The sequence below is a fragment of the Lutzomyia longipalpis genome, chromosome 4 (assembly GCF_024334085.1).
Source record: "Lutzomyia longipalpis isolate SR_M1_2022 chromosome 4, ASM2433408v1".
In the NCBI taxonomy this organism is placed as follows: domain Eukaryota; kingdom Metazoa; phylum Arthropoda; class Insecta; order Diptera; family Psychodidae; genus Lutzomyia; species Lutzomyia longipalpis.
Window position 1 is genome coordinate 9,101,361 of NC_074710.1, and position 24,648 is coordinate 9,126,008.

The window sequence follows — 24,648 nt, forward strand, 5'->3', positions numbered from 1 at the left end:
TCTTATCTAAATCTAAGTTTTAAAAAAAGAATTATTTCTTCCTACAGATTTAAAAAAAAATGTCTGACATTTTTTCTTTGAATTAAGCAGGTCAGTCGGGTAAATGTCAAAAAATACAATCGCGTAATTAACACTTAAGGCTCCAACAGATGGACGAGAAATTTCTCGTGCGGTGCGGTACGGCGAGGATTTCGTGACCCATCGTCGCTTCGGATTGGCCGAAAAACGTTCTCGCACGGTGCGGTGAGAGTGTGTGAGCCATCTCTCGCTTCTGATTGGCCGAAAACCTCGCCGCGCCGCACCGCACGAGGAATTTCTCGTCCATCTGTTGGAGCCTTTAGAGGATTTATGTGGACACCGTGTCCATTTCGAGTTTTTAAATCGTCATAGATTAAAATGTATTGAACCTATCGTGATAAGTACCACGTCTATGTGTAGGGAATTTGAATTACTTTAAGTTAGGCTAAAGAAAATCCGGAAAATATTTTGTTTTTTAAAAGATAATTAAGGTCAAAGTCGAAAATATACGCGGAGGATGAAAATGGTCACCGTGACCAACAGTTTTTTTTTCGAAAAAAATCGACGCGCCCGAAGATTATGAACCATACTCCTGTGTTAAAAGATAGGAATATGGTTCATAATCTTCGGGCACGTCGAAATACTCTTTTGCACAAATGTCAAAGTGTTGTTTACTTTTTTTTTTACATAAAAACTCCGGAAAATTCAATACTTAAAATAAGCAAATACAAGGATTAATCTAAAAAAAACCCTTCAGGTAGCCTCCATAAATTGTTTTCTTTTGAGATTGATAAGTGGTTTCAGCGCACCCATAAAAACCAATATTTTAGATTGTCTATCGATTTCAATCTTCCATTATAATATTTTTTTATTCAAAATTTGCGCGAAGCGCAATAAATCCCCCCATTAATTGAATAAAATATGCACGCATAGTTATTTTGCAAATGCAATCTTCCATATTTTCCTTGAAATGTTTGAAAAAAAAACCGTTGGTCATTCTGTCCAATTTCATCCTCCGCGTAAGTGAAAATTGCCTGGTCCTCCGAGTGTTAATTTCGTACTGTATAAAATAAGAATTATCAATGTCAGACGTCTTGAAGCTGTCAGATGGTCCGGGATGGGTTAACTTAAAAAAAAAAAAAAACAAGGAAATAAAAAAAACATTTCTCACCAAAATATTCTCTCCAAATTTATTTACAACTTAATTTATTATTTTTTTCACACATTTCTGGCGCTAAATTAATCGTAAAATGGTAAATATACGAAAAAAAATCTATTTGGGGCGTGAGTATAAAAAATCTACTCTATTTTAAACTTAAATTTGTTGTTAAATTAATTCATTTTTATATTTTTTCTCTCACACATAAGAAAAAAAAAAAGTTTATTAGTTCTGTTCTAGACACAAAATGGAATGCAAAATTATTTTTTATTCTTAATCATTTTTTTTATTTATGTGGTTTTTGTGTGATGAGCAGCTGAAACCGCCATGACTAGCTTTTTATTTTGTGTATATTTCGGAATACATTTCTTTCATTTTTTTTCACAATGTATTTCTTGAATATATTTATATAAATCCTTATTATGTTGATTTATGCTTTATTTTTTTCCCATAACAGGGAGACTTTGAACGCGGAAAGAATAAGTTTTTGACGCAAAAATGCAAAGTATTTTGTATTTGAAAATTCAACAAGCAAGAAAAGCTTAAAAATATATTTTTTAGTTTCTTTTTTCTTTCTGAAAAAGAATATTTTACTAGGAAATTAATTTTTCTAAATTATTTATTAATTAAATTGAATTTATAAATCATTCAAAATGAAAGCTTTTCGTCACACTCAGACATTGTCTCATGCAAAAATTGTAACGCCCCCGCATGGAGTCTCCCTGGTATATAAGCAAATACAAGAGAAAGAATATTCTCTACTATTTTTGTTTTATCTATTATGATAGTAGGTAATTTTTTTATGTAAGTTTTGCCAGCAAAATAAGACAATTTGTCGTACAAATAGTGGAAAAGAAAATTAAGGATAATATTAATGAAAAAAAATTGTTGGCTAAAGACACTGAAGAAGAAGAAAAAATAGGCTAATTATCACATTATTACTTCTTTTGAAAGAGCCTCAACCCCCATGGCGTTCTAGCTTTTTTTTTGTTCCTTTTATTGTTTTTTCTTGGGGTCTTTGGGGGGTTAAACTCTTTCTCAATCCACACACCCTTAACACAAATTGCTGGTCTGATTTAAATTTCCATCCTAGAGGGAATAAAAACAGATAGCTTCTTTTTTTTCTTGTTTGTTTCTTTTAAAAAAATTGTTGATGTTTGTGTTGGTAGAGGGATGTCCTTTTTGTTGAAAAATCTTTTTTTTTTAATGTGGATTTGTGTCTCCTTATTCGCCTTTGAGTCTCTTTGTGAATTCTTCTTGTTGCTTTTGCCGCCATTCCTTCTTTGGCTTCATACGCTTCAATTGGCCATCCCACATGAGATCCACGAGGCCACCCTGCTTTGCAATTACACTTTTGACGCGATTTGCAAAATCAATCGCAGATTCACCCTCTTGCCGGAACATTGGCGGCAAATACCAAACATCGCACACAATGGCCCACGAGGTCATCATCATGTAGAGATATTGCATCATTGAATATCTCGAACTATTCCAAAAGGCATCGCCAAAACGTGCATCGTACCTACAAATTTATTCAATAAATAAAGAATTGGTTTTTTCATGCCTGTAATGAGCCCAAGAAAAAATTCCATACTTAATGGCAACTGGATAGATAACGCCCCCAACTTCAAAGCTCCCCTTTTTGAATTGCATCACCGACGTATTATTGATGCACGTGCCCTCTGGGAAGATAAGAATCGGTGGGTTTCGGGGATTTGACACGTGTTGCCGTAGACGCTGGGCCACAGCTAAACGATCCTTCGCCTCGGCACGTTCAAACCAAATATGTGGCGATGCACGAGCCAGGGCACGCTGAAGAACGCCCAAAAAGCCCCCATGTCGTTGCCCAATCTACAAATCCCACCCGCCACAAGAAAGTATTAATTTTCAAGAAGAAAATTCAATTTTTAAGGACTGAGGCTAACAAAATCAGACAAAATTGAAGAAATAACTCAAAATATTCAATTAAGACGAAACTTTATCTACTTCCTTGGAAAAATAAAATATTTTGAGCACTCTCCGGTTGATTTTATTAGCCCCAGTTTCCCCTAAAGATAACATTCAGTTTAAGTTAGAACAATCACCCTGTTATAGACTTAAAGGAAATGATTTTGTAAAAGAAATAACGTTGAAGCTATGTGGCTATTCTTAATGATTTTTCTTCTAAATAAGAAATATTTCCGCGATAAGTGGTCTTTACTGAACATAGACTAATTTTTTATAAATCAATTGACACCTAAGGTTTACGAATTATGAACAAAACAGTAATAATAAAACAAGAAATAAAATAAAAACGAATTTAATGAGTATTTAAATAATATTTGAAAATTAAATAAATAAATTTTAAGGTTTTTGTCTTGACTAGATGCCATAAAAGTTTTATTTTGCCATAAAGCAAACAAACCAATGAAAAATGGAAATTAGAAAAGAGTATTTTCCTAAACTAATCTTGAACGAATTCTTTTATTTTTATATTATTATGCGCAATAACATTTTATGGTAGTTTTGGAACATACCATAAAATTTACACCTTTAATTTTCTTTTAATTAAGTAATTCTTGAATCATTAAAAAAAATAGAATTTGTAAGATTTTTAAGGTCGGACTCAATTTGCTATAAAATTAACAACCAGCGCGCCCTCATTTGCTATAAACGACTGTTTTGATGAATTCTGTAAGCTTAGCATTTTAATATTACTTAGGTCTAACCTGTAGGCTCGTCATTTGTAATTTATAACAATAATCGAATTTTTAATTCGAAGTTTAACTTTTGTGCTCAGCCTCGCTTGCTTTTTTTCTGCTGTTCGCGAAATTCCCCGAATTATACGCGATAAATTACACTTTATTACGGAGCAGGCACGTTTGCATCCGTATTCCTTGCCTTCCAAAACCGATCTGTCATTTTTGCCGCCAAATCATTCTTTTTTCCCTACATTCTCTATTTTCACCACACGAATTCACCACTTCGATTGCGCGCCAAATTCAAATATTATTTTATTTCATAAGTTTTCCGAACAGTCCCCTCTTTGAGCGGAAGCATACCGCTGAGCATCAAACATCTCTTCTTTTCGATTTCCACAAAAAATGGAAAGATTTGGCGGTCCTGCTTTACTACTTATGATCTCCTTTCGATAGCTCGACCTATTCATTGTGTAGCGTCCTTCTCAACTGTTTCCTTTGTCAAACGCTACTATCCCTAGCTGACAAAAAATTCCTCTGCAACTGCTATTACCTCATAGTTCCTGTTGACACTCTACAACTAAATTCTTCAGCTTCCAGCCACTATTGAGTTCCGCTTCCATTGATGTTACTGCTTCTCGACAACTTCCAGCTGTCGAATTTCTAATTCGTAATTTATCCACTATGTCTCTCACTTTTCTATTGTCTAATGCTCGGATGCTTGATCAACCTTGTTACGCTGCCTATTTTATCTATTTTTTTTCTCTCTTTTATTTTCTGATTTTTTCTCCCTCCACTATTTTGTATTTCTTTTTTAATTAATTTAATAATAATATTCTAAAACATTATTCAATTTACTTTTCCTAAAAAATATATAAATTAATCAAACCACGGCATACAGCTCTATAGCAAGAGCTAGCCTTCTTCTCTCTCAAAGCACGTTGCATACATTAGAGCAGAACCGCAAAGAGAGCGTCTCTCTTCTAGCTATTACTTTCTTTGCATAATTGTAAAGCAAATCAGAGAAAAAATTGCCTTTTATACCACCTTGCAATGAGATGAATAAACATTTACCTACTACTACTACTATAATATTCATTATTTTATGGCAAACATTGTGTATTGACTAGACGTTCTTAAATATTTTGTTTATTTTTAAAACAACACAATTTTGTTCTTACAGAAATAAAGAAAATTTCTTAGTAAATTGCAAGTCAAGAAAATCCATTTTTTTAATTCTAAAAATAAATTCCTATTTTAAATTTTTGTCACGTTTTCCCTACATATTGCCCACCACATTACAAAGGAATCTTTCATAAATAGATAATTAAAATTACCCAATCAGTTTATCAACGAATACATTGCAATTTAAAGATGTTTTTCACGTGATAACCACGCATTTACATTGTTTTCCCCTTCTTTCGCACAAAATCATTTCCTTTGAAAGTCATTTAAAAAAAAAGAGAGAGACAGTCAACCACCTGTGGAACCCCTCATTAAGCATTAGTATAAACAAATTACGCAAACAAGCACACCAAACACAACAACATTGCATGCAAGAAAAGAAAAAGTAAAAGAAGAATAAGACAATAGAATAGAATATAGAACGGAAATTGGTTGGAAGTTGTGTGGTGAAGAAGGTCCTCGCCCCAAAAAATGTTGTGAGAGTTTGTTTATTAAAAATGATTCAGAAAATCATGAAAAATTTTGTTTTATGAATGATTTTTATAGATTTTTTGTACAAAAAAAGATAAATTAAATGATTGCGATAGAGAGAATATTTTGCAATGTGAAGAAAAATGTCGTTGAAATGAATGAATGTTTTATTTTAAAATAGAGAAAATAAGTTTAAAAAAATACCCTTTGCAGGGGAGATATTATAACTGTGTGAAAAATCATCGCAAAAATATCCAACATTCCAACTGAAATTAAGAAATGTTTAATTTATTTGTTGTCGTTGTAAATTATTAAAGAAAAAAAAACTGTTGAAAAAAAATTAGTTGAGCGTTAAAGAAGAAAAGTAAAAGTTTGATTTGCAATTAAAGAAAAAAAAAGTATTAATGGTGCTATGCAGGAAAAGAATGTCAAGAAAGAATGATCATGACATTTTTTCCTGACATTTTTTTTCATTCCATCTCACTCCCACTAATGTATTTTCCTATCTTTCGTCTTTCTCCCACGCATGTTGACGACATTTTTTTTTCATGGCATGCTTTTTTTCTTGCGCACAACATGTTTTTATTTCCTTGAATTTTCTCAACATTTGGGGGTATTTTCCCCAAAGAAAAGTGGAAAATGCTTAGCTAAAGAGCCCACAGTGCCAGGAAAACAGTGAAAAATGGAAATTTACGGTCATTTATCGGCCAAATATGTGAAAATGTGCGAAGTGAAAAATCAAAACATTCTTTCCCTGACCAATTTTTACGGGATATTTTTCTGTATTTTCACGACACAAATCACTTCCTGCAGGTTTTTTGGACCTTCCCACAGGTCATCTGCAACACGGAAGGTCTGTGTGGGGTCAATGAATTGTCTCCTGGATCGTACAAGAAACTCCTGAACACGGAAAAACTGGTCCGGGAGTGAATGTTTTGCTGTCGAACTTCACTGTTTTCACATATTTTGCCGATAAATACCCGTGATTTTCCACTTTTCACACTTTCAGATACACTAAGAACACTTCCACAAGCCGTTTTTCACTTTTCCCGAGATAAAATATCACAATTTACTGAGAAAATTGCAGAAAACTAACAAACACGTTGACTTCACAAGAGCTGGAAAACGAATGTCAGAAAAAAACATCTTCCTGCGACATTCTTTTTCAAGCTCTTGCGAAGTTAACACGTTTCATAGTTTTCTGCAATTTTCTCTGTAAATTGTGATATTTTAGCTCGGGAAAAGTGAAAAGCGACTTGTGGAAGTGTTCTAAGTGCCTGTGAAAGTGTGAAAAGTGGAAAATCGTGGGTATTTATCGGCCAAATAAGTGAAAACAGTGAAGTTTGACAGCAAAACATTCACTCCCGGACCAATTTTTCGCGTTCAGGTGGGATTCCACCACCCAGGAAGCATTTCCCTGACCCCAGGCCGACCTTCCCTATGCAGATGACCTGTAGGAAGATACAAAAAGCCCGCAAGAAGTGATTTGTGTGGTCAAAATCTAGAAAAGAATCCCGTAAAAATTGGTCAGGGAAAGAATGTTTTGATTTTTCACTTCGCGCATTTTCACATATTTGGCCGCTAAATGACCGTAAATTTCCATTTTCCACTGTTTTCCTGGCACTGAGAACACTTCAGGAAAGCCCATTTTCACTTTTCCATGGAAAAATATCCCCAAATACTGAGAAAATAATACGAAATGAAAAACATGTTGAGTGCACAGAAAAGAATGATGAAAATGTCGGAAGCATGCGTCAGAGAAAGACGAAAGATACAGAAATACATTAGTGGGAGTGAGAGGGAATGACAAAAAAATGTCAGGAAAAAATGTCATGATCATTTTCTCTTGACATTCTTTTCCTGCATAGCACCATAAATCATCACTGAAAATTAATCTCCTCTAAACGTTAAAATTAATATTTTTGGTTTTATAATGGAAAAGAAATTACTTCTTTGTCACATTTCTATTTTTATCGCTAAAATTGGTGGAAAAACTTTTTTTTACAAGAGTCTCAGAGTGGGCCCCTGAAGGCAAATTTTTCTTTATCTAATATGCGCATAAATAAATTTTGCAAGCTATTGCGGCGTCACCCGATGCTTGTATTAAAACTCATTAAAAGGCTTGTGAGATCATTTGCGATCGAAGGTCACCACATCGTGATCTTGATCGACAATTGAGACGCATGGAAGGTGATTGAGCAGAGAGCTTATTAAGCTCCTTTCCATGCAATACTTTTCGCGATATTTTTTTTTGGCCAAGAGCTTTTTTTCTTGCAATATAAATTGCAAGGAAAATATATTTTTTTAAAGAAAATTTATTATTTATTTATGAAAGGTTTTTTTTTTATATTAGTTGGTATACCACAATCGTGGCATACCAAGTATTGTAATCGTCGGAAAAACTGACCACCTCAGATCGGGCTCAAACTTGGTATGAGCATGTTTCAGACAACCCACATTCCAAAAATGGTGGTGGAAAATTTTTGATCCGGCCGGCCGGCCTGCCGGCCTGCCGGTGCGCCAAACTTTCCCTTATAGCTTGAGAACGGTAACAGATAGAGACTTCCGGTTTGAAGTTTTCTATAGAAATGTGGGTGTAAAATTTCATTTTTTCGCATTTTCAAAATCCAAGATGGCCGCCGTCCGCCATTTTGAACTACTGTCAAGCACTTCCCTTATAGCTAGAGGTCTGAAATTTTATTATGTTGTAGTGCTCAGTGAGATGTTTTCATCAACAAATCATACATGAAAATCGGTCAAGCGGTTTAGCAAATATGGCGGCCTAAAGCAAAAAGTGTTTTTTCGATATAACTCAAGAACGGCTTGTCCGATTTGGACCATTTTGGTATCAAATGAAAGGTATTGAGAAGCCCTACAACTATCTAGAACATTTCAAGTTCCAAAAATGGCCGCAAGAGGTGCTAAAATCAAAAACAAAAATTGCCTCACTTTAAGGGGCCATATCTCCGAACATCTGTTATAGATTTCCTTTAAATTTAGATATGTTGTAGCCTGACTCAATATCTTTCACCAGTCCGAAAATGAAGAAAATCTATGTCGCCGTTTAGAAGATATGACCATTTGAAAAATTCTTGAATTTGAAAAGTTCTAAGAGCCATATCTCTTGAACGGTCCGTCCGATTTTGCTCAATTTGGTATCAAATTAAAGGTTTTGCAAAACTCTACAACTTTCTGGAACAGCAGAAACCTCTAGAAATATTCCTTCAGGACGAAAAGTGCAAAAAACTGTTTTTGTTGAACAAAAATCCGCCATTTTGTGTTCTGGAGGTGACCTTGAAATGTATCGAAATATATGTCAGATTATAGCTTAATTCAATACCTTTCCAGAACTAGTCAAGAAATGTCTGTAGGTCTTATAGAACTTCAGATATGAGCATTTTTATCTTTCATATTGATGAATTTCATAAAAAAAAATCAACTTTGCCTACTAATTCTGCTCACAAATTAAATTACAACGCATAGACTAACCCATCCGCGTTGTGGTATACCAACTTTAATAACTGGACGCGTTATGATTGACTTTCTTTATCAGATCGTGTCAAAAAAAGTATTTTTTGTAATAGTTTTTAGATTTTCTTTGCTGTTGGAAAATGAATTTGCTAAAATTATATTAGATTGGTTTTTTTTTTCCAATTTGAGATTTGTTTTTATTGTAAAATATTTATTTATTTTCTATTCAATTAAATATCTTAAAAATAATTATTTAGAAAAAGATTTTAATCTTTTTTTTTATTGGATTCTTAAAGAAAATTGATTCTTTGTAAAGAATTAGAATTTTTTCTAGTTTATTAGATGGTTTTTTATTTATTTTTTAATTAAAGAAACTTAAGGAGTTTATTCGCTTTTATATGGGCCTAATTCTTCATTCGAAGAAAAATCTTGGAATACGTGCAATCTTGTTAAAAGCCGAAGAAAAGAAAATTTCAGAAATCACCAAAGATGAGTTCAACTGGAAAAAAATTGAGAAAAATTTGCTTTAAAATGTAAAAAATGACGTCACAATTGTACTTTTTTCTCTTTGCAAGAAGCACGTATGCTAATGCTTTACCCTTGATTTTTGACGAGATAATTTGATGCTTCATGCATTAATAAGAATTTCATTAAGACAAAAAATTGCAATTGTGACGTCATTTTTTATATTTTTAGGCAAATTTTTTTCAATCTTTTCCAGTTGAACGATTGTGATTATTTTATGATTCTAAGCAAAAGCGAATTTCGATTTTCTTTCTCAAATGAAGAGTTTACTTGTATAAAAAATGAATAAACTCCTTTATTAATAAAATTTATTTGCATTCAATTTTTTTCAATTTAATTTTTAGAAAAAATTGTCAAAATAAATTTTATTATTCTTCAAAGAAAATTTGTAAAAGAAAATCAGCAAATCTCTTGACTTTACCTTGATTTAAAAAATTAAAAGGTTTTTTTTAATGACAAAAAAAAGTTAACGTTAATGTATAAATAATTGCAATGTAAATATTTTTGACCCAGTGTGTGTGTGTGTTGTGTGTAATTTGACCTCCACCTTTTCCTCTTCATTATTATTTTTTTGTATTTCTTTTCCACTCAATTTTTACATTAACAAAAAATGAAATCTACAAAACACCAAAAAAAGGAGATTCATTCAATTTTGAACTATACATGCCAATTCATTTATTATTATTAATTTATATGCAACTAATGCATCTACTTTACTACTACTACAATAAGAATTCTACGAAAAAAAATCAAAATACCGCTTGTGGCGCAACCAGAAATTTATTTATTTTGCTGAAAAAAAACTCACCAATGAGTAACAATTGTCGTGCATGAGTACAAGAGCATCGACGGGTGTTGTATGATTGGCAACGCATATTCCATTTAGTGGTCGATTCTCTTCATTGTGATACGAAGCGACCAGTGATACGGAACTGGCCAGAATGGAGAAGCAATGCCTCAAAATTGGTGGTACTGTCCATCTTTTGAATTCATTATCTGGCAATGATCCCACTAATGCTGTACAAATAACCAGCCACAAGACCTGTAGGTTGTTTTGTTAAGTCTTTTCCTTTAATATCTTTCAAAATTTCCCGCCATGTGGAAATTTTTCCTTTTTTTTTTCTCTTTTATATTTTTGTCTAATTTTTAATTCATTTTTAAATATTTAAAAAAAAATGGTAAAAAGGGAGAAGAATGGATGTTGAATGAATTTAATGTGAAAAATTCAATGAAAATCTTGAGAAATTGAGAATTTTATGAATGTTTTAGGCAACAAGTTAATCTCTTCCTCCATCCACTCAGCGCAGCTTTTCACTTGTATGTAGTAGAAAAAAGTTTGATAGGAGGCTTTTTTTACTGACATCACGGAATTCAACAGGTGTGCTATACTCTAATTTTAGGAAAAGTGCTTTTTAAAGCATTTTCGTGTGCATGATTTGTTTGTGAACGAATGATGTGTGTGTGCATTACACAGAAATCACAACACAACACAATCTTACAGTAAAAAAAAAATTAATAAAAATATAATCCCCATCTTATTATTTAAATTTTATATTCTTAAATAAATTTATTTAAAAAAATTCTCATTTAAATATTCTTTATAACACGTAAGAAGAGACTTTTTCTGGACCTTTAATTCTTTTTATATTAAAATAGATAAATCAGAGAAGATTACAGAATATTAAAATAAATAATGCTTGTATTAAGAACTTTTTATTATTTGTTTATTCGTTATAGAATTCAATAAAATGTGGAAAATAAAAAAAGTAGTTAAGTCAATCTCAATTGTAATTGTAAAATACAATTTAAATTGTAAATTCTCATTTTGTTGTATATGTAGGGGAGGGCGGGGCTATTTGTGTCAATTTGGATAAATCGCTATCTGCAGGACTCCCACGGGGCAAGAAATTTTCCTCGATGAGTCATTCTCATAGGAAATTTCCTTGCCTACAACTTTGTCTCAGACCGCTTTTCTCTATCTCCACGGGAAATATCAGTTTTCGAGCTTTTCCTGAACCCTTCCACTTTTGACTTTTTTAAGAATCCGTCGACGAATATTGTCACCGGCGGGGGTAATTAAGTAGGTGGAATTTTCCGACATTTCCAAAGATTTTCCACCTGAGAGATTAATTGTAGCTACTAACCGAACTTCTCACTTGTTCATCCACGGCAAGGAATTTCACTTTTCTATCCACTAAAACACATAATTTTGGAATTTTCTCAACCCCTACATTTTGCGACAAAAAGGTTAGAAAACATGTCAATATTTTGACGTTCCATATGATTGACATTGGTGACAAAATTAGCCCCACTTGACATGTGTTGATTCGAATAATTGTGCAGAAAAATCATTAAAAGTTAGTGAAAAATACACCTTGGCAACGTTTTCTGCATTGAGCTAGCTCGTGGAAAAGACGGTGAGATTGGAAAATCGATAAAAGAAAAATGTCGGAAAATGAGTTTTTCTCAACACGCAAAACGTATTTTTGGAGGCATCAAAATTTATTTATTTATTTTTGTTTATTTTTTTATTTGTTTATTTTTTTATTCCTAAACTATTCATCGCATAATCTCCAAACTTCAGTCAACTATTGAGGGTAGGTTGGACTTCTTATCATAATTTTTTAATACTGATGAAGGTTATGTACTACATACATCGAAACGTCACTGAAATAAGATTTAGTTGACGTAAAACACATTGATCGTTATTTTTTTTTTAAATATTTAAATAAAATTTCTGCCATCTATAAGACGGCATCTATACTACATATAACCAATAATCTTGTATTTCTCAGACAATTTCTTTGACTATTCCAACTATACCTTCGAAAATGAATCTAAAATTCAAAATTTAATACTTAAAACAAAGATATTTAGAGAAAAAGGATTTAAAAAAAAATGCTGCTGAAACTAGGGTTGAACCCATAAACTTTATCACAGTGAGCACGTGCTTTATCCACTGCACTAATCATCTCATAAATTGAAGTATATGCAATACCTCTAATTTTTCTTAATAAATATTTCTTTTCTTAGCCAATAAATCCATAAAAGTAGAATTACTTTAAAGTCTCTAAAAAAAGGTCCGAAAAAAGTCTTCTTACGTGAAATAATTCTCGTTAAAAATTTAAGAAAAACACTCCCGCACATAAAATGTATTCCCAAATAATCTCAATTTTTTGTGTGAAAAATAAATCCTCACCAGGGAATAAGTGCAATCAGTTGATAGAATTGATATATCAATTGGTGATGTGTGATTAGCAACGCAGAAACCACAATTTCTTGGCCTGTATTCTGGATTGTGGAACCTAATGACGGCTGATATTGAATTTGATATCAATCTGAATGTAATTTTGAATGCCTCATCATTGAGACGACGTCGTAGCCCTCGCATTGGTATACATCCAATTATTGCAAATGATACCACTGCCCATGCAACCTGTCAAAATCACATCAAATTCTTTCCATTCTCTTTTTGCAACAAAATAAAATTATAAATTATTTTGTATTAAAAAAATAAAAATACGAAAAAATAAATTTGCTGTATGTGGGAAGAAATTTGTGGGTAAAACTGCACAATGTTTGGAAGAAAGGATATTTTGTTAAAAAAAAAAACTCACCCCAAGGAAACAAATGAGTACTCTCAGTGGCATAAGGACGGTGTATCTTACAAAGAAACCACACATCCATATAACTGTTAGACGCCATGAGATAAATTCGTAATGTCGATTTGTTCGTGTTAGAAGATTCCAATTCTTCAGTTCTTCCGCTTCAAAGCGCGATGTTACATCATCCTCAATTATAGCCTCCATACCCGCTTTCACATAGTCCAGACAATTTTCCAGATTAAATTCAAAATTGTTCTCCTGAATTTATCAAGAATACTCTCGTGAGTTTATCTCTGTTTACGAATTAATTCAAAAGAAAAAGCTAAAACTCACCTCTCCGGTAAATTCATCAGACGTTTCACCATCACTGCTGGAAATTTTTCTTGTTGGCTCCTTCTTTGTTGTTGTCTCCGCATCAGGAGCCAAAATGAGGGGATCACGTGAAATGAGGTGATTCCCACCATTTTGTTGTGGGGTCTTCCCCAAATAACCATTCCCATTGGCAATCACCTTTTCCGCGTGATCTGCCGTTGTAATGGTTGTCTGGGCTTGTGTTGTACCCTCTGTTTCTGTGTCATCTGCTTCGGGATATCGAGACTTTTTAGCTGTCTCAATGTTAACTCGTCCATACTATGTGTAAAAAAAAAGACGAAAAATAAGAAAAATTTAATTACCAAAAAAATGGGATCAAAAAACGTTAGAAGAAAAGTCTTGAATGTGAGTGTAGATGATTTGATTGTAGTCTTTTTTATGAAACAAAAAATAATAATTGAGCCCTAAACCGAGATGTATTAGCTTTTATTTAAAGTTTCTATCATTATGTATTCTTTTTTTTAAGCATATGGAATGAATAAAGCTCTTAAAAGATTTTAAAGAGAAATATTATTTGCCTATTTTGTAAAATGGCAACGGAAGATGTAGAAAAACGAAAACGTATAAAGACATAGCACAATGGGTAAAATCCTTGTTTCTCATACAAAAAACCTTGGGTTCAAATCATGGTCACGGCTAAATTTTATTGTTTTAGCTGTGTTTCTTTCAGACACAGCTTTTGTGTACCGAGCAAAATCGAAAGTCGTCAGATCGGGCTCAAACTTGGGATGAGCACGAATTAGGGTCCCCACATTCCAAAAAACGTATGCGCCAAAAAAAAATTTTTCCGGCCGGCCGTCCTTCCGTCCGTCCGGCCGGCCGGCCGGCCGTCCGGCCGGAACCTATCGCTATATTGCAAGAGAACGGTAATAGATAGAGACTTGCGGTAAACGGCAAAGTTTAAATATCGACTGGAAGACATCCGATTATGATGTGAAATTTTACCCCCCACCCCCCCGTCCGCCATTTTGAATAACCTCAAAATTTTGTTTTCGCTATATCTCAGCCCCTGTAATAGCTAAAAATCTGAAATTTTTATATGTTGTAGGGGCCATCAAGACCTTTCCAACGATACCTCATTTTCGAAAATCGGTCAAGCCGTTTAGTCAATATGGCTGCCACAATTTTTCATCGAAAATCGACCATAACTCGAAAACGGCTTGACCGATTTTGATCAACCCGGGCTCAAATGAAAGCTCTCAACAAACCCTACAACTCTCTAGAACATCAGAAGTTTCAAAAGTGGCCGTTAGGGGGCCAAAAATCAAAAACAAAATTTTCGATGAGTTATCGATGAATATCTCGAAAACGGCGACATAAATTTTTTTCATTTTTTGATATGTTGTAGCTGACTATATTATCTAGCTTCATGCCAAAAATGAAGAAAATCTATGGATCCGTTCTCGAGATATAGCCTTCCAAAGTTGGCATGTCATATCTCGGGTTCTACAAGTCCGATCTTGATCAACTCAAGCGCAAATGAAAGGTTTCGAGAAACCCTACAAATGTCTAGAACATTGCAACTTCGAGAAATGACCGCAAGAGGCGCTAAAGTCAAAAACAAAGTTTTCGAAAATTTCGAACTCGAATTTTTCGAAAATGGCGACATAAATTTTTTTCATTTTTCGATATGTTATAGCTGACTTCAAGACCTTTCAAACAAAAAAAAATTTATGAAAATCTATGGATCCGTTCTCGAGATATGGCCTTCTAAAGATTTCTTAAGGTATGACTTTTCTACTTTTCCCGACTTTGCGCGTATTTAAATGAATTCGCGTTCTAGTTTGCTCTCACAAAATTGGTACACTGAAAGAAACACAGCTCTCGTAAGCTTGGTCAGCTTACCAGTACATTTTTTTTGTGAATACAATAAACTTTTTCTAAAGTTAATTTTTAAGTAAACAATAAATTGTACGAAAGAAAGAAGTCTGAAGATAAATGACAAATATTTGATATTCTTTCGATTTATTATTTAAAATGACCGTTACTCGCGCCATTCTGGTATAATATATACTTATACATTTACTGTAGCTATGAGGCTGAAATTACAGTATATTATATAGCTTAGCTAGACATTTACATCGATAGGTTATATTAGAATATCGGTCGTGCAGTTTGGAAAATATAGCGTTCGACTGGTTTTTGCTTTATAGTTCGAAAACCTCGTTTTTGGATTTTTACAAAATCTGTTTCAAGTGACAGCTATTGAGAAGCCATTCACAAGCTACCACAGGTCAAACAACAATTTTGTCGCATTTTCAACAGTTTAAAATTTAACAATATTCGGTACTATTCAGCGACCAAGAATTTTTTTTAATACATATTTCTATTTAAATTACATATTTAATTTTAATTTTACATATTTATATTTAAATATAGACCTTTAGAAAATACTCTTTTATTACTTCTGCGACGTTTCGGAGCTTTATTTCTCCTTCCTCAGGCCTGCAAATACATTATGGACAATTTATATAACTCGGTTACAGTGGTAAGACGGCGGCAGACGCAACCCGAATTAAAGGAAATAAAATAATAATAATAATAACTTTCTAATTTTTTAACACTTTGAACTATTTTTAAAATTAATATTGAAAAAATTCTAATGATTTTATATAAATCTAGTCAAGGCTTTTTTACATTTCTGTTATAAAGGTCAGATCCCGCGATTTGACTCCCACAACATTTGTAAATTGACCGAATCTCCAACATTTAAATATAGATTTCTTAGTCGCTGAATTGGACCGATTACCTTAATTCATTTATTTGGCGTTTAAATTGTTTATTTAAAAAAGTTATTTAAACGCTTTTTAAATAACTTTTTTCATGAAATTCATTGTAAAAACTCATCTTTGTTTTTAAGCAAAAACACACCCATTGCTTCTTTTTATTTTCAAATTTTATTGAAACAGACAAAAGTTTTTTCTAATAAAAATTCCCCTTTTTTTAAACTAAAATTGGCGTTTAGTCTTTAGATAAGTTTAATTATGATATTAATTAAAAAAAAAACAACTAGATGTATAAAATATTTTATTGCTCTTTAATTAAATTATTCTGTGTAAAATGAAGAACGTGTATGTCAAATAGAAGGAAAAAAGTCTAACAATAGACACTCGAAGTTGAGAGACTTTTTTCCATGTAGAATATCAGAATCATCAGAATTAAATTAAAGAATTTGAATTATCTCAAAGTAAAGAAGAAAAAAGCTTTTTATTTAATTCCCCTTTTAAACATTTGAATATTTTATCAATTACATAAAAGGCACACGACAAGAATGATTGGAGTATCTCATGCTAAAAGTAAATCGTATGACTCGTGCGAGATGTTGAATTTTTAATTTTTTTTTACGAGGAAAATCACATTTTTTCTGCCCTCGTCAACAGCTTCCTCAGACACTTGATAACCTCTCGATTGAACTGATTGTTGGGTGCAAGAGTTGAAAAGTACATAATTGCAATTGCTCTGATTAAATGTGCGGGAGAGAGAATTTTGTATAGAAACAGGGGAATTCTTGCTCTCCGAACTTATCAGATTGACCTTTGACACGCGTTTTTTCCACAAAATAAAATTTGCGTGAAAAAATTCAACAAAGAGTGACATTTTTTTTTATTTCCCACCTTGTTTCTACGATAAAGTTGTAACCATAAACCAATCGAATTATCAAACGCGACGCGATATCTTATCATGCAGTAAAGGAACTCAACTTCGATTGTGTGGGATTTATATTTTGAACACCTCCAAGAGCTCAACGGTTCATGTCAATGATGGTGGATTTAATGAAAATGCGACACATCACTTATTTTTATTGAAAATCATTTTTTTTCTCTTTATAACTTTATACAGCACAAGAGTAGAAATGATGAATATTATTGCTATTAGTGATAATATTCAAATGTATGTATATAAATGTAATTTTAATGTATTTTCTTTACATAATAAGCTGCACGCGAATTTACTGCGTGATAAGGCAAAGAAAAGCATTAATATGGGGAAGACTCCAACGTTAAATATGGGAACAACCGTAAGACTATAGGAGATCTTTTGGATGATTTTATTTACTTAAAGAACACTGAAAATGAATTCAGAATAATGACTTTAGGGGTAGAGGTTGTGGTTATCGAATTTAAGGCTTCTATTTATGCTATTCTAATGTTTGACATTCCATTTCTAACGATTGACGTTTATTTTTCAACGCTCTACGTTTATTCTTAAGTATATTATGTTTCTGTTTTAATATTTACCGTTTTTAGCTGTGATTCTTTCTTAAAAGAAGCACAGCTTCTGTGTACACTCTAAAATGCAAAGTCGTCAGATCGGGCTCAAACTTGGGATGAGCACGAATTAGGGTCCCTACATTCTAAAAAACGTATGCGCCAAAAATTGGTCCGGCCGGCCGTCCGTCCGTCCGGCCGTCCGTCCGGAACCTTTCGCTAAATTACAAGAGAACGGTAATAGATAGAGACTTGCGGTCAACGGCAAAGTTCATATATCGGGTGGAAGACATCCGATTATGAAGTCAAATCCAACCCCCCACCCCCGCGTCCGCCATTTTGAATAACTGTCAAATTTTGTTTTCGCTATATCTCAGCCGCTATTATAGCTAGAGGGCTGAAATTTTGATATGTTGTAGGGGCCATCAAGAGCTTTCCAACGATACCTCATTTTCGAAAATCGGTCAAGCCGTTTAGCCAATATGGCCGCCACAATTTTTCATCGAAAATCGACCATAACTCGAGAACGGCTTGACCGATTTTGATCAACTCGGGCTCAAATGAAAGATATTAATGAGCCCTACAACTGCTCGGAACATTGCAAGTTCAAGAAATGACCGCAAGTGGCGCTAAAATCGAAAACAAAATTTTCGATGAGTTTTCGATGAATATCTCGAGCACCGCTTTATAGAATTGCTTCATATTTTGATATGTTATAGTTGACTATAGTATCTATCACCATGCCAAAAATGAAGAAAATCTATGTAGCCGTTCCGGAGATATCGCGTTTTAAAGTTTACGTGTCATCTTGAGTTGCATAAGTCCAACGCCCCGCGAAGCGGGGCGTTTTATATACACATATAAAATAAAATAAAATAAAATATATATATAAATGCATAGATATATACATTATATATGTATATACATACAAAATGCAAAGATAAATATATATAAACTGCAAAGATAAAAATTAAATATAGCATGGATGGAACAGTATAAAGCGAAAGAACGGTAAGTAAAACTTACGGGCTGTGATTCTTTCTTTGTCAGTGAAATGTGAAATTGACGGAAAATTGAGGATAGGCAAATTTTGAGGAAGGCTTTCTCGCGTACCGAATCACAGCCAACGCCCACGATTAAGGCTTTTCACAAAATTTCTGACTGAGCGTTGGCTGTGATTCGGTGCGCGAGAAAGCCTTCCTCAAAATTTGCCTATCCTCAATTTTCCGTCAATTTCACATTTCACTGACAAAGAAAGAATCACAGCCCGTAAGTTTTACTTACCGTTCTTTCGCTTTATACTGTTCCATCCATGCTATATTTAATTTTTATCTTTGCAGTTTATATATATTTATCTTTGCATTTTGTATGTATATACATATATAATGTATTTCTAACATTTGACGTTTATTTTATCATTAACCGTTAAGTTTGCCGTTGGCTTTAACGTTAAAGCCATTTAACGTTCTGTTCGTGAAATTTCCGTATTTTACGCGATAAAATTTCACTTTGCATCCGTACACCTTGCCTTCTAAATCCGATTTATCATTTTTGCCGCCAAATCAATCCTTTTTCTCCACATTCTTTATTTTCACCACTGGATTTCACCACTTCGAGTGTGCGCCAAATTCAAATATTATTTTATTTCATGTTTTACGAACATTTCTTAACTCCTGCGTGTGACATGATTTTTTTATGTTTGACGTTTCTTTTCAATCGTTTGACATTCCTCTATCAACGTTTGACGTTTTTTTCCTGCACTTTAAGTTGCTTTTCTAATACTTGACATTTCTTTTCTATCGTTTGTCAATACCTTAATAAGGTTTGGTGTATATTCTAACGTTTGACGTTTCTGTTCCAACAATTAACTTAACTTTTTTCGACTTTTGACAGTTCTTTTAGCTTTGACGTTTAATCGCACTTTTTTCATATTTATATTGTAAGCTTAACTAAGAAACTTATAGAATTTGTTTTCATAATTTTCAACATATTCCTTAGTGTGATGGGATGGAAACAAAGTAGATAATACTTGTAGTTATCAGTCATTTTGCAAACTCTGTCCATTTTTTTTCGGGGTTACCGTGGCCTTGAACCCTAAACCTCTTTTCAACAAGAGAGGTCACCCAGAGAATCTTCATAATAAAGTAAATTTATAGTAAGTAAAAGAAACGCGCTTTTACTAACACTGACCGCCCGTTATCGTTCATTCTATTGCGAAAATTTTATCAAGTGGCCCTCCAGAATTAATATGCGGAGCTTTTTTTTGCTTCCTGAGAAAATAACAAGCTTGTTTTTCGCTCCAAAAATTTTATCACCATGCCAATCAATCAATCAGAATTTTGCTAGGTTTATTTTTATACCCTCATTTGGACATTTTTTCCGTGAAATTTGTACATTGTTTTCTTGTAAGAATAATGTACAATGAATGGGAAATGATGGAAATGACCTCAAAATGTTTTTCTTTTCAAGTTCGACAGAGCCAGCAACAATTTTTCTTTTTTTTTTTAATAAATTCCATGTGGAAATATTTATAGTTACCTATTTAAAAAAAATATTTTTTTTTGCTCAAAATATTTCCATTTCGTCGTTTCATAAATACATAAGTATTTGACATGGAAAAATAATTTTCATTGTAGGTTGGATTTATAAATAAAAAATTTTGCAAGAATATGAGAAATATTGTTGAGATTGCAAAATGTTTGGGGTAAAAATAAAATGAACTTCTTTTATTGTTAAAACATTGTTTATTGTTTTGGATAGATGGGAAAATTGCAGAAAATGAATCATAACTCAACTATATACCTTATCGATTGATAATTTTTTAAAGGAGTTTATTTACTTTTATCTTTTTCTTGACGATTTGCACAGTTAAAAAATGTAAGAAAATTCAGAAATACTTTCTACTTTCATTTTACATGAGCTGCGGGAAAAAAAACTGAAAAAGTTTGCTGGAAGAATGGAAAAGCCACTCCCCCATTGTAACTGAAAATGCATTTAAATGCATAAAGCATATGCTTTTGTGCCTTGATTAATAATCTTTCTTGAAAACAATCAATAATTCAAAAGATCAACAGAAGCATTGCTGCTTGTGATTTATGCATATAAAGGGAAAATGATTTATAATGGGGGCGTGGTTTTTATGCACTTTCAAACTGATTTTCTTTTACTGTTTCTTTTGACGATTTGAATCCCAATTGAGAATGAGAAAGCTACCTATTCTCAAGAACAATGTTTTGTTGTCCTTTCAGAGAGTTTTGTTTCTTTTCTTTTTAATAAGGTCATTACACAAACAAAAATATGTAGACTCCTTTTCTTTGCGTGGTAAATAAAGTTTTTTTTAAATAGTTCATAAATGTTTTTGACACGTGTAAACAAGCTTTTTATTCGGAAGAAAATAAATTAGTTTAATTAAAGTCTGATACTTGGACTTTAAATAGAATTTTATTATCCAACTTTTTTCATTTTTTATGCTAAGTTTTTATTATTTTACGTCAAAACTTTACATTTAAAGAAAAATTATCACTTCAATCGTTCATTTCTGTTAGCAATGCTGCCCTTTTACTTTCTTCTTGTTTATACCAACTCAAACGACTAAAACGCAATCCCCGCAACAACTAGGTGGGATATTGCGTCTATTCAACTAATACACAAGCAACCTGTGCAACACACCTGACTTTGATTAATTTAATACAATTTTTATTTGAAGAAAGAAAAAAAACTCAATTTCTTAATTTTCTTTTTATTAAAAATGTTGGCATTGGGCCGAAGATTTCATCACAATAAATGGAAAATTCCTTCAAAAGAAAAAAAAAAACAAATCTCAAAGATGAAATCCAATACAGTGGTGGACACGGGAGAAAGAGCGTTGACTAATGGTGATGGAATTGCATCAAGCTAATATACCTGTTTAATACTTTGCTAGTGAAAAACTTTCACATTTCGTTACGCGAGTTTTTTGACCCAATGAACACATGAAAATTATTAATATTTTTTTTAATCATAATAGCAGAGACACTAAACAAGAAATTAAATGGATAAAAATATTTATTTTAGTTAGTAGAACTTAATTTAAACTTTTAGATATATAAATTCAATGATTTTGCAATAAAAATTTCCTCACAGAAAAGCAATTCGGGGAGATCCGAGGACAAATTAGTTGTAATTGGTAAAATATGTAGGGAAATAGGGGTAGAGGTAATCAAAAAAGATTTTTAATAACAAATATTTATCATCATTGCAAAACAAATCATTATCAATAAAGAAAATTTAATATTCAATGTTTTATAAATGCTTTAGAAACGAACGTGAAACATGATTCCGATACTCCGAGTATTATTATCCTAACTTGACTATTTTTGTTTTTTTTCGTAATTCTGTAATATTTTTGTTTTTTTTTTTTTGCAAATCAAATTTAAAACTTTTTACGGTTTTGGATAAATATTGTTAATTATGTTAATTATTAGACAAAATAATGAATATTTGTATAGGTATATAATAATTTTAAATACTTTAAAAAAACTGCAAATTTGAAAAAACAGCTAAGCAATAAATAAATTTAAAAATTGGAATTTTGTCACCAAAATAAGAAAATTATCGACTTTTCTTGCAATTTTCATTACAGCTTCTTCACTCAATCATTCTTTTTTATGTAACCCTCTTTGCTATAGTTCTCAAATAGCTCTTATATTGCCCATTTTTTATTTAAAAAAATACAGAAAATTACGATTTATTATTTGAGTTACTGAAAAATGATTTAATTTTAATAAATTGATGAGTCTCTTTACTCTATATAGTATCTTGGTAAGAACCCCAAACCGGTTTGACCGATTTTTTAAAAATATTATTTCAAATTTTTCTTATTTTAATTTTGGTTTTTCAAATTATTTTAAATTCGAAGATAATTTAAAAAGTTTTGTTTTCGAAATTTTTGCCTAATTTCTTCTTCAAAATGCTTACATAGAATAAATATTGACTAACTCATCCCCTAGTTTCCCTAATTTAAAAGAAATCACCAAAATGACGGCCATAAAAAATTTTGTAGCAGTGAAACTAAATTATTATAAAGAGATAGAAGTGATAAAATTGTTTTTAAAAAAAATTATTTTGGATTGAATATCCTGATTAAAGATTAACTCGATTAACTAATAGATTCTAACCTAGATGGAGAATAATATTCGTTTTTACAGCAAAAGGGGGAGAGATTTTCTACAAAAAAAATAGACGTCTCAAAGTTTGTTCTAAGTCAACATTCTTCTTCGTTCTATTAGATATTCTTCCTTTCCCTTTAGAGAGTTCTATAAGTTCTTGATATCAAAAGTTAGTCATATCAATCACCCATCCCTGTATAAATCAAAATATGTTTCTTTTCCTTGAATTAAAATAAATCTCAACTCATTATGCGTAATACAGCTCTTTAATCTGCGCGATTACTGAATGATTTTCAGTTGAATCACAGAGAGATCTTCTGAACTGTGGAACTTCCTGAAACTTTTATTCTTGCAAAATAACAAATAAAAATTTTTCTTTTTATTCTTCGAGTAAATCTCTCATTTACTGCGCATTAGTCCACAAAAAGGCATCCACCTGTCTGTTTGGAGAGAGAGAGAGGATAGCTGGCTAATTAACTCCGTGGAATGAAGATTGGACTTTGGAAGTTGGCAAAACACTACAGCTGGCGAGACTCTCTTTCGGAGACTTTCCCTGCCCACACTGTGTAGGTAGTGCGAGGAGCTGCTCGTCTCGCCCAAGTGGATTGCAATGAGCAAAAAAATAAACTTCCAAGGTCCAGTGCTATTATGCAACAGCATGAGTTATTCCCCCTTGAAGGGGTGGGTGGGGGGAGCATGCGGGGGAGGTTGTCTAGCATGTGCCGGAGTGTCTTCTTCACACGGACGGAAGATCACGCGAGAAAAGGGAGTTTGGGATGACCGTCAAATTGCGTCGTACACAGAGAGAGAAAAATTGCCCAATTTGTTGCAACAACGCGACTGCTGAGAGAGCCAACGCATTGTCCGGAATGCGCGTGGGATATTTTTGCACAATTTCCTTTCTCAGCGAAAGCAACAGAGCGCCCCCTCAATCACTCCCCGTTCGTTTCTTTTCATGACTTACCTCGAATATCTTGAGGAGGAAGTTAACGTAGAGGCGGCGTATTCCGAAAGATTTTCCAAGGGATCCCACGAAGATGATGCAGAGGATGAGCATCAGCACGGGGGTCACCATGAGGCTGGACGTAACTCCGGCGATAACTTGGAAAAATGCCATTTTGGGGGCCTCGTACAACGCCTTTTATAGCACTCACGAATTGTTTTTTTTTGTGTCTTATATCCGAATCCTCGGCGTTTACAGCTAACTCACACGCCTTTTCACTTCAACCCACTGCACCGCACAATTTCCTTCACTTTTTAGCGGATGAGAAATAATAAAAAACCTGTCCTTTCAACATTTTCAGCGAAACTGACATTTTTTCACACACCAAACTGCTGCTCATTGAAGTTACAAAAATTTCCGCTGCAACTTTTGGCGCTGTTGCATTGATGAAAATCTTATTTTACGCTTGCTGTCTCAAGTCTACCCTCTCACTCGCACAAATACTATAGCTTTCTCGCTTGAACGGCAAATTTTTTCACAATTTTCTTGCATTTTCCACCGAATTTCCATGTGAAATTGAGCTTGTCATGCTTAGGAGGCGAGATGCCGCGTTGATTGTCATCCCGGTTCAAATCAATCAGAATTCGCGCCGAAAAAATTCATGCAAAGTTCGCAAAAGAATACTCCGAATTTAACCATAAGTTTTTTACATAAGCTTCCAAAGTCCGTTGAACATCTTCAGGAAGGCCTGAAAATGCTTTTTCGTGCAAAATTCTTTATATAACCTCACTTTCCGTGTAAAAAATCGGCGCAAAAAGCAAATAGTTTCAAAAATTCCCTCAGCATGGCGCTGTTAAGCTGTTAAT

General features: G+C 33.0%; 1 protein-coding gene across 3 annotated transcripts; it reads right to left on the reverse strand.

The window, feature by feature from the left end:
* Positions 1-1,181: 1,181 nt before the first annotated feature.
* On the reverse strand, positions 1,182-24,489 carry LOC129796100 (glycerol-3-phosphate acyltransferase 3). 3 transcript variants are annotated; one of them, XM_055837822.1, is made up of 7 exons: positions 23,804-24,187; positions 13,446-13,742; positions 13,125-13,370; positions 12,707-12,943; positions 10,316-10,549; positions 2,772-3,028; positions 1,182-2,699 (listed from the first exon to the last, which is right to left on the reverse strand). In XM_055837822.1, the coding sequence occupies exons 1-7, from the start codon at positions 23,954-23,956 to the stop codon at positions 2,402-2,404; spliced, it is 1,722 nt and encodes a 573-aa protein (XP_055693797.1). In that variant the 5' UTR covers positions 23,957-24,187; the 3' UTR covers positions 1,182-2,401. The 3 variants fall into 3 exon arrangements, with proteins under 3 accessions (XP_055693797.1, XP_055693799.1, XP_055693798.1); XM_055837824.1 differs by lacking the exon at positions 12,707-12,943 and having other exon boundaries at positions 23,804-24,489; XM_055837823.1 differs by lacking the exon at positions 10,316-10,549 and having other exon boundaries at positions 23,804-24,368.
* Between the last annotated feature and the right edge of the window lie 159 nt (positions 24,490-24,648).

Bases quoted from the DNA above. Each gene is read 5' to 3' on its own strand.
- LOC129796100 (XM_055837822.1), bottom strand. From the start codon at position 23,956: ATGGCATTTTTCCAAGTTATCGCCGGAGTTACGTCCAGCCTCATGGTG. The intron at 13,371-13,445 runs GTGAGTTTTAGC...TGATAAATTCAG, and splicing joins CTGATGAATTTACCGGAGAG to GAGAACAATTTTGAATTTAA. The intron at 2,700-2,771 runs GTATGGAATTTT...ATAAATTTGTAG, and splicing joins ATCTATCCAGTTGCCATTAA to GTACGATGCACGTTTTGGCG.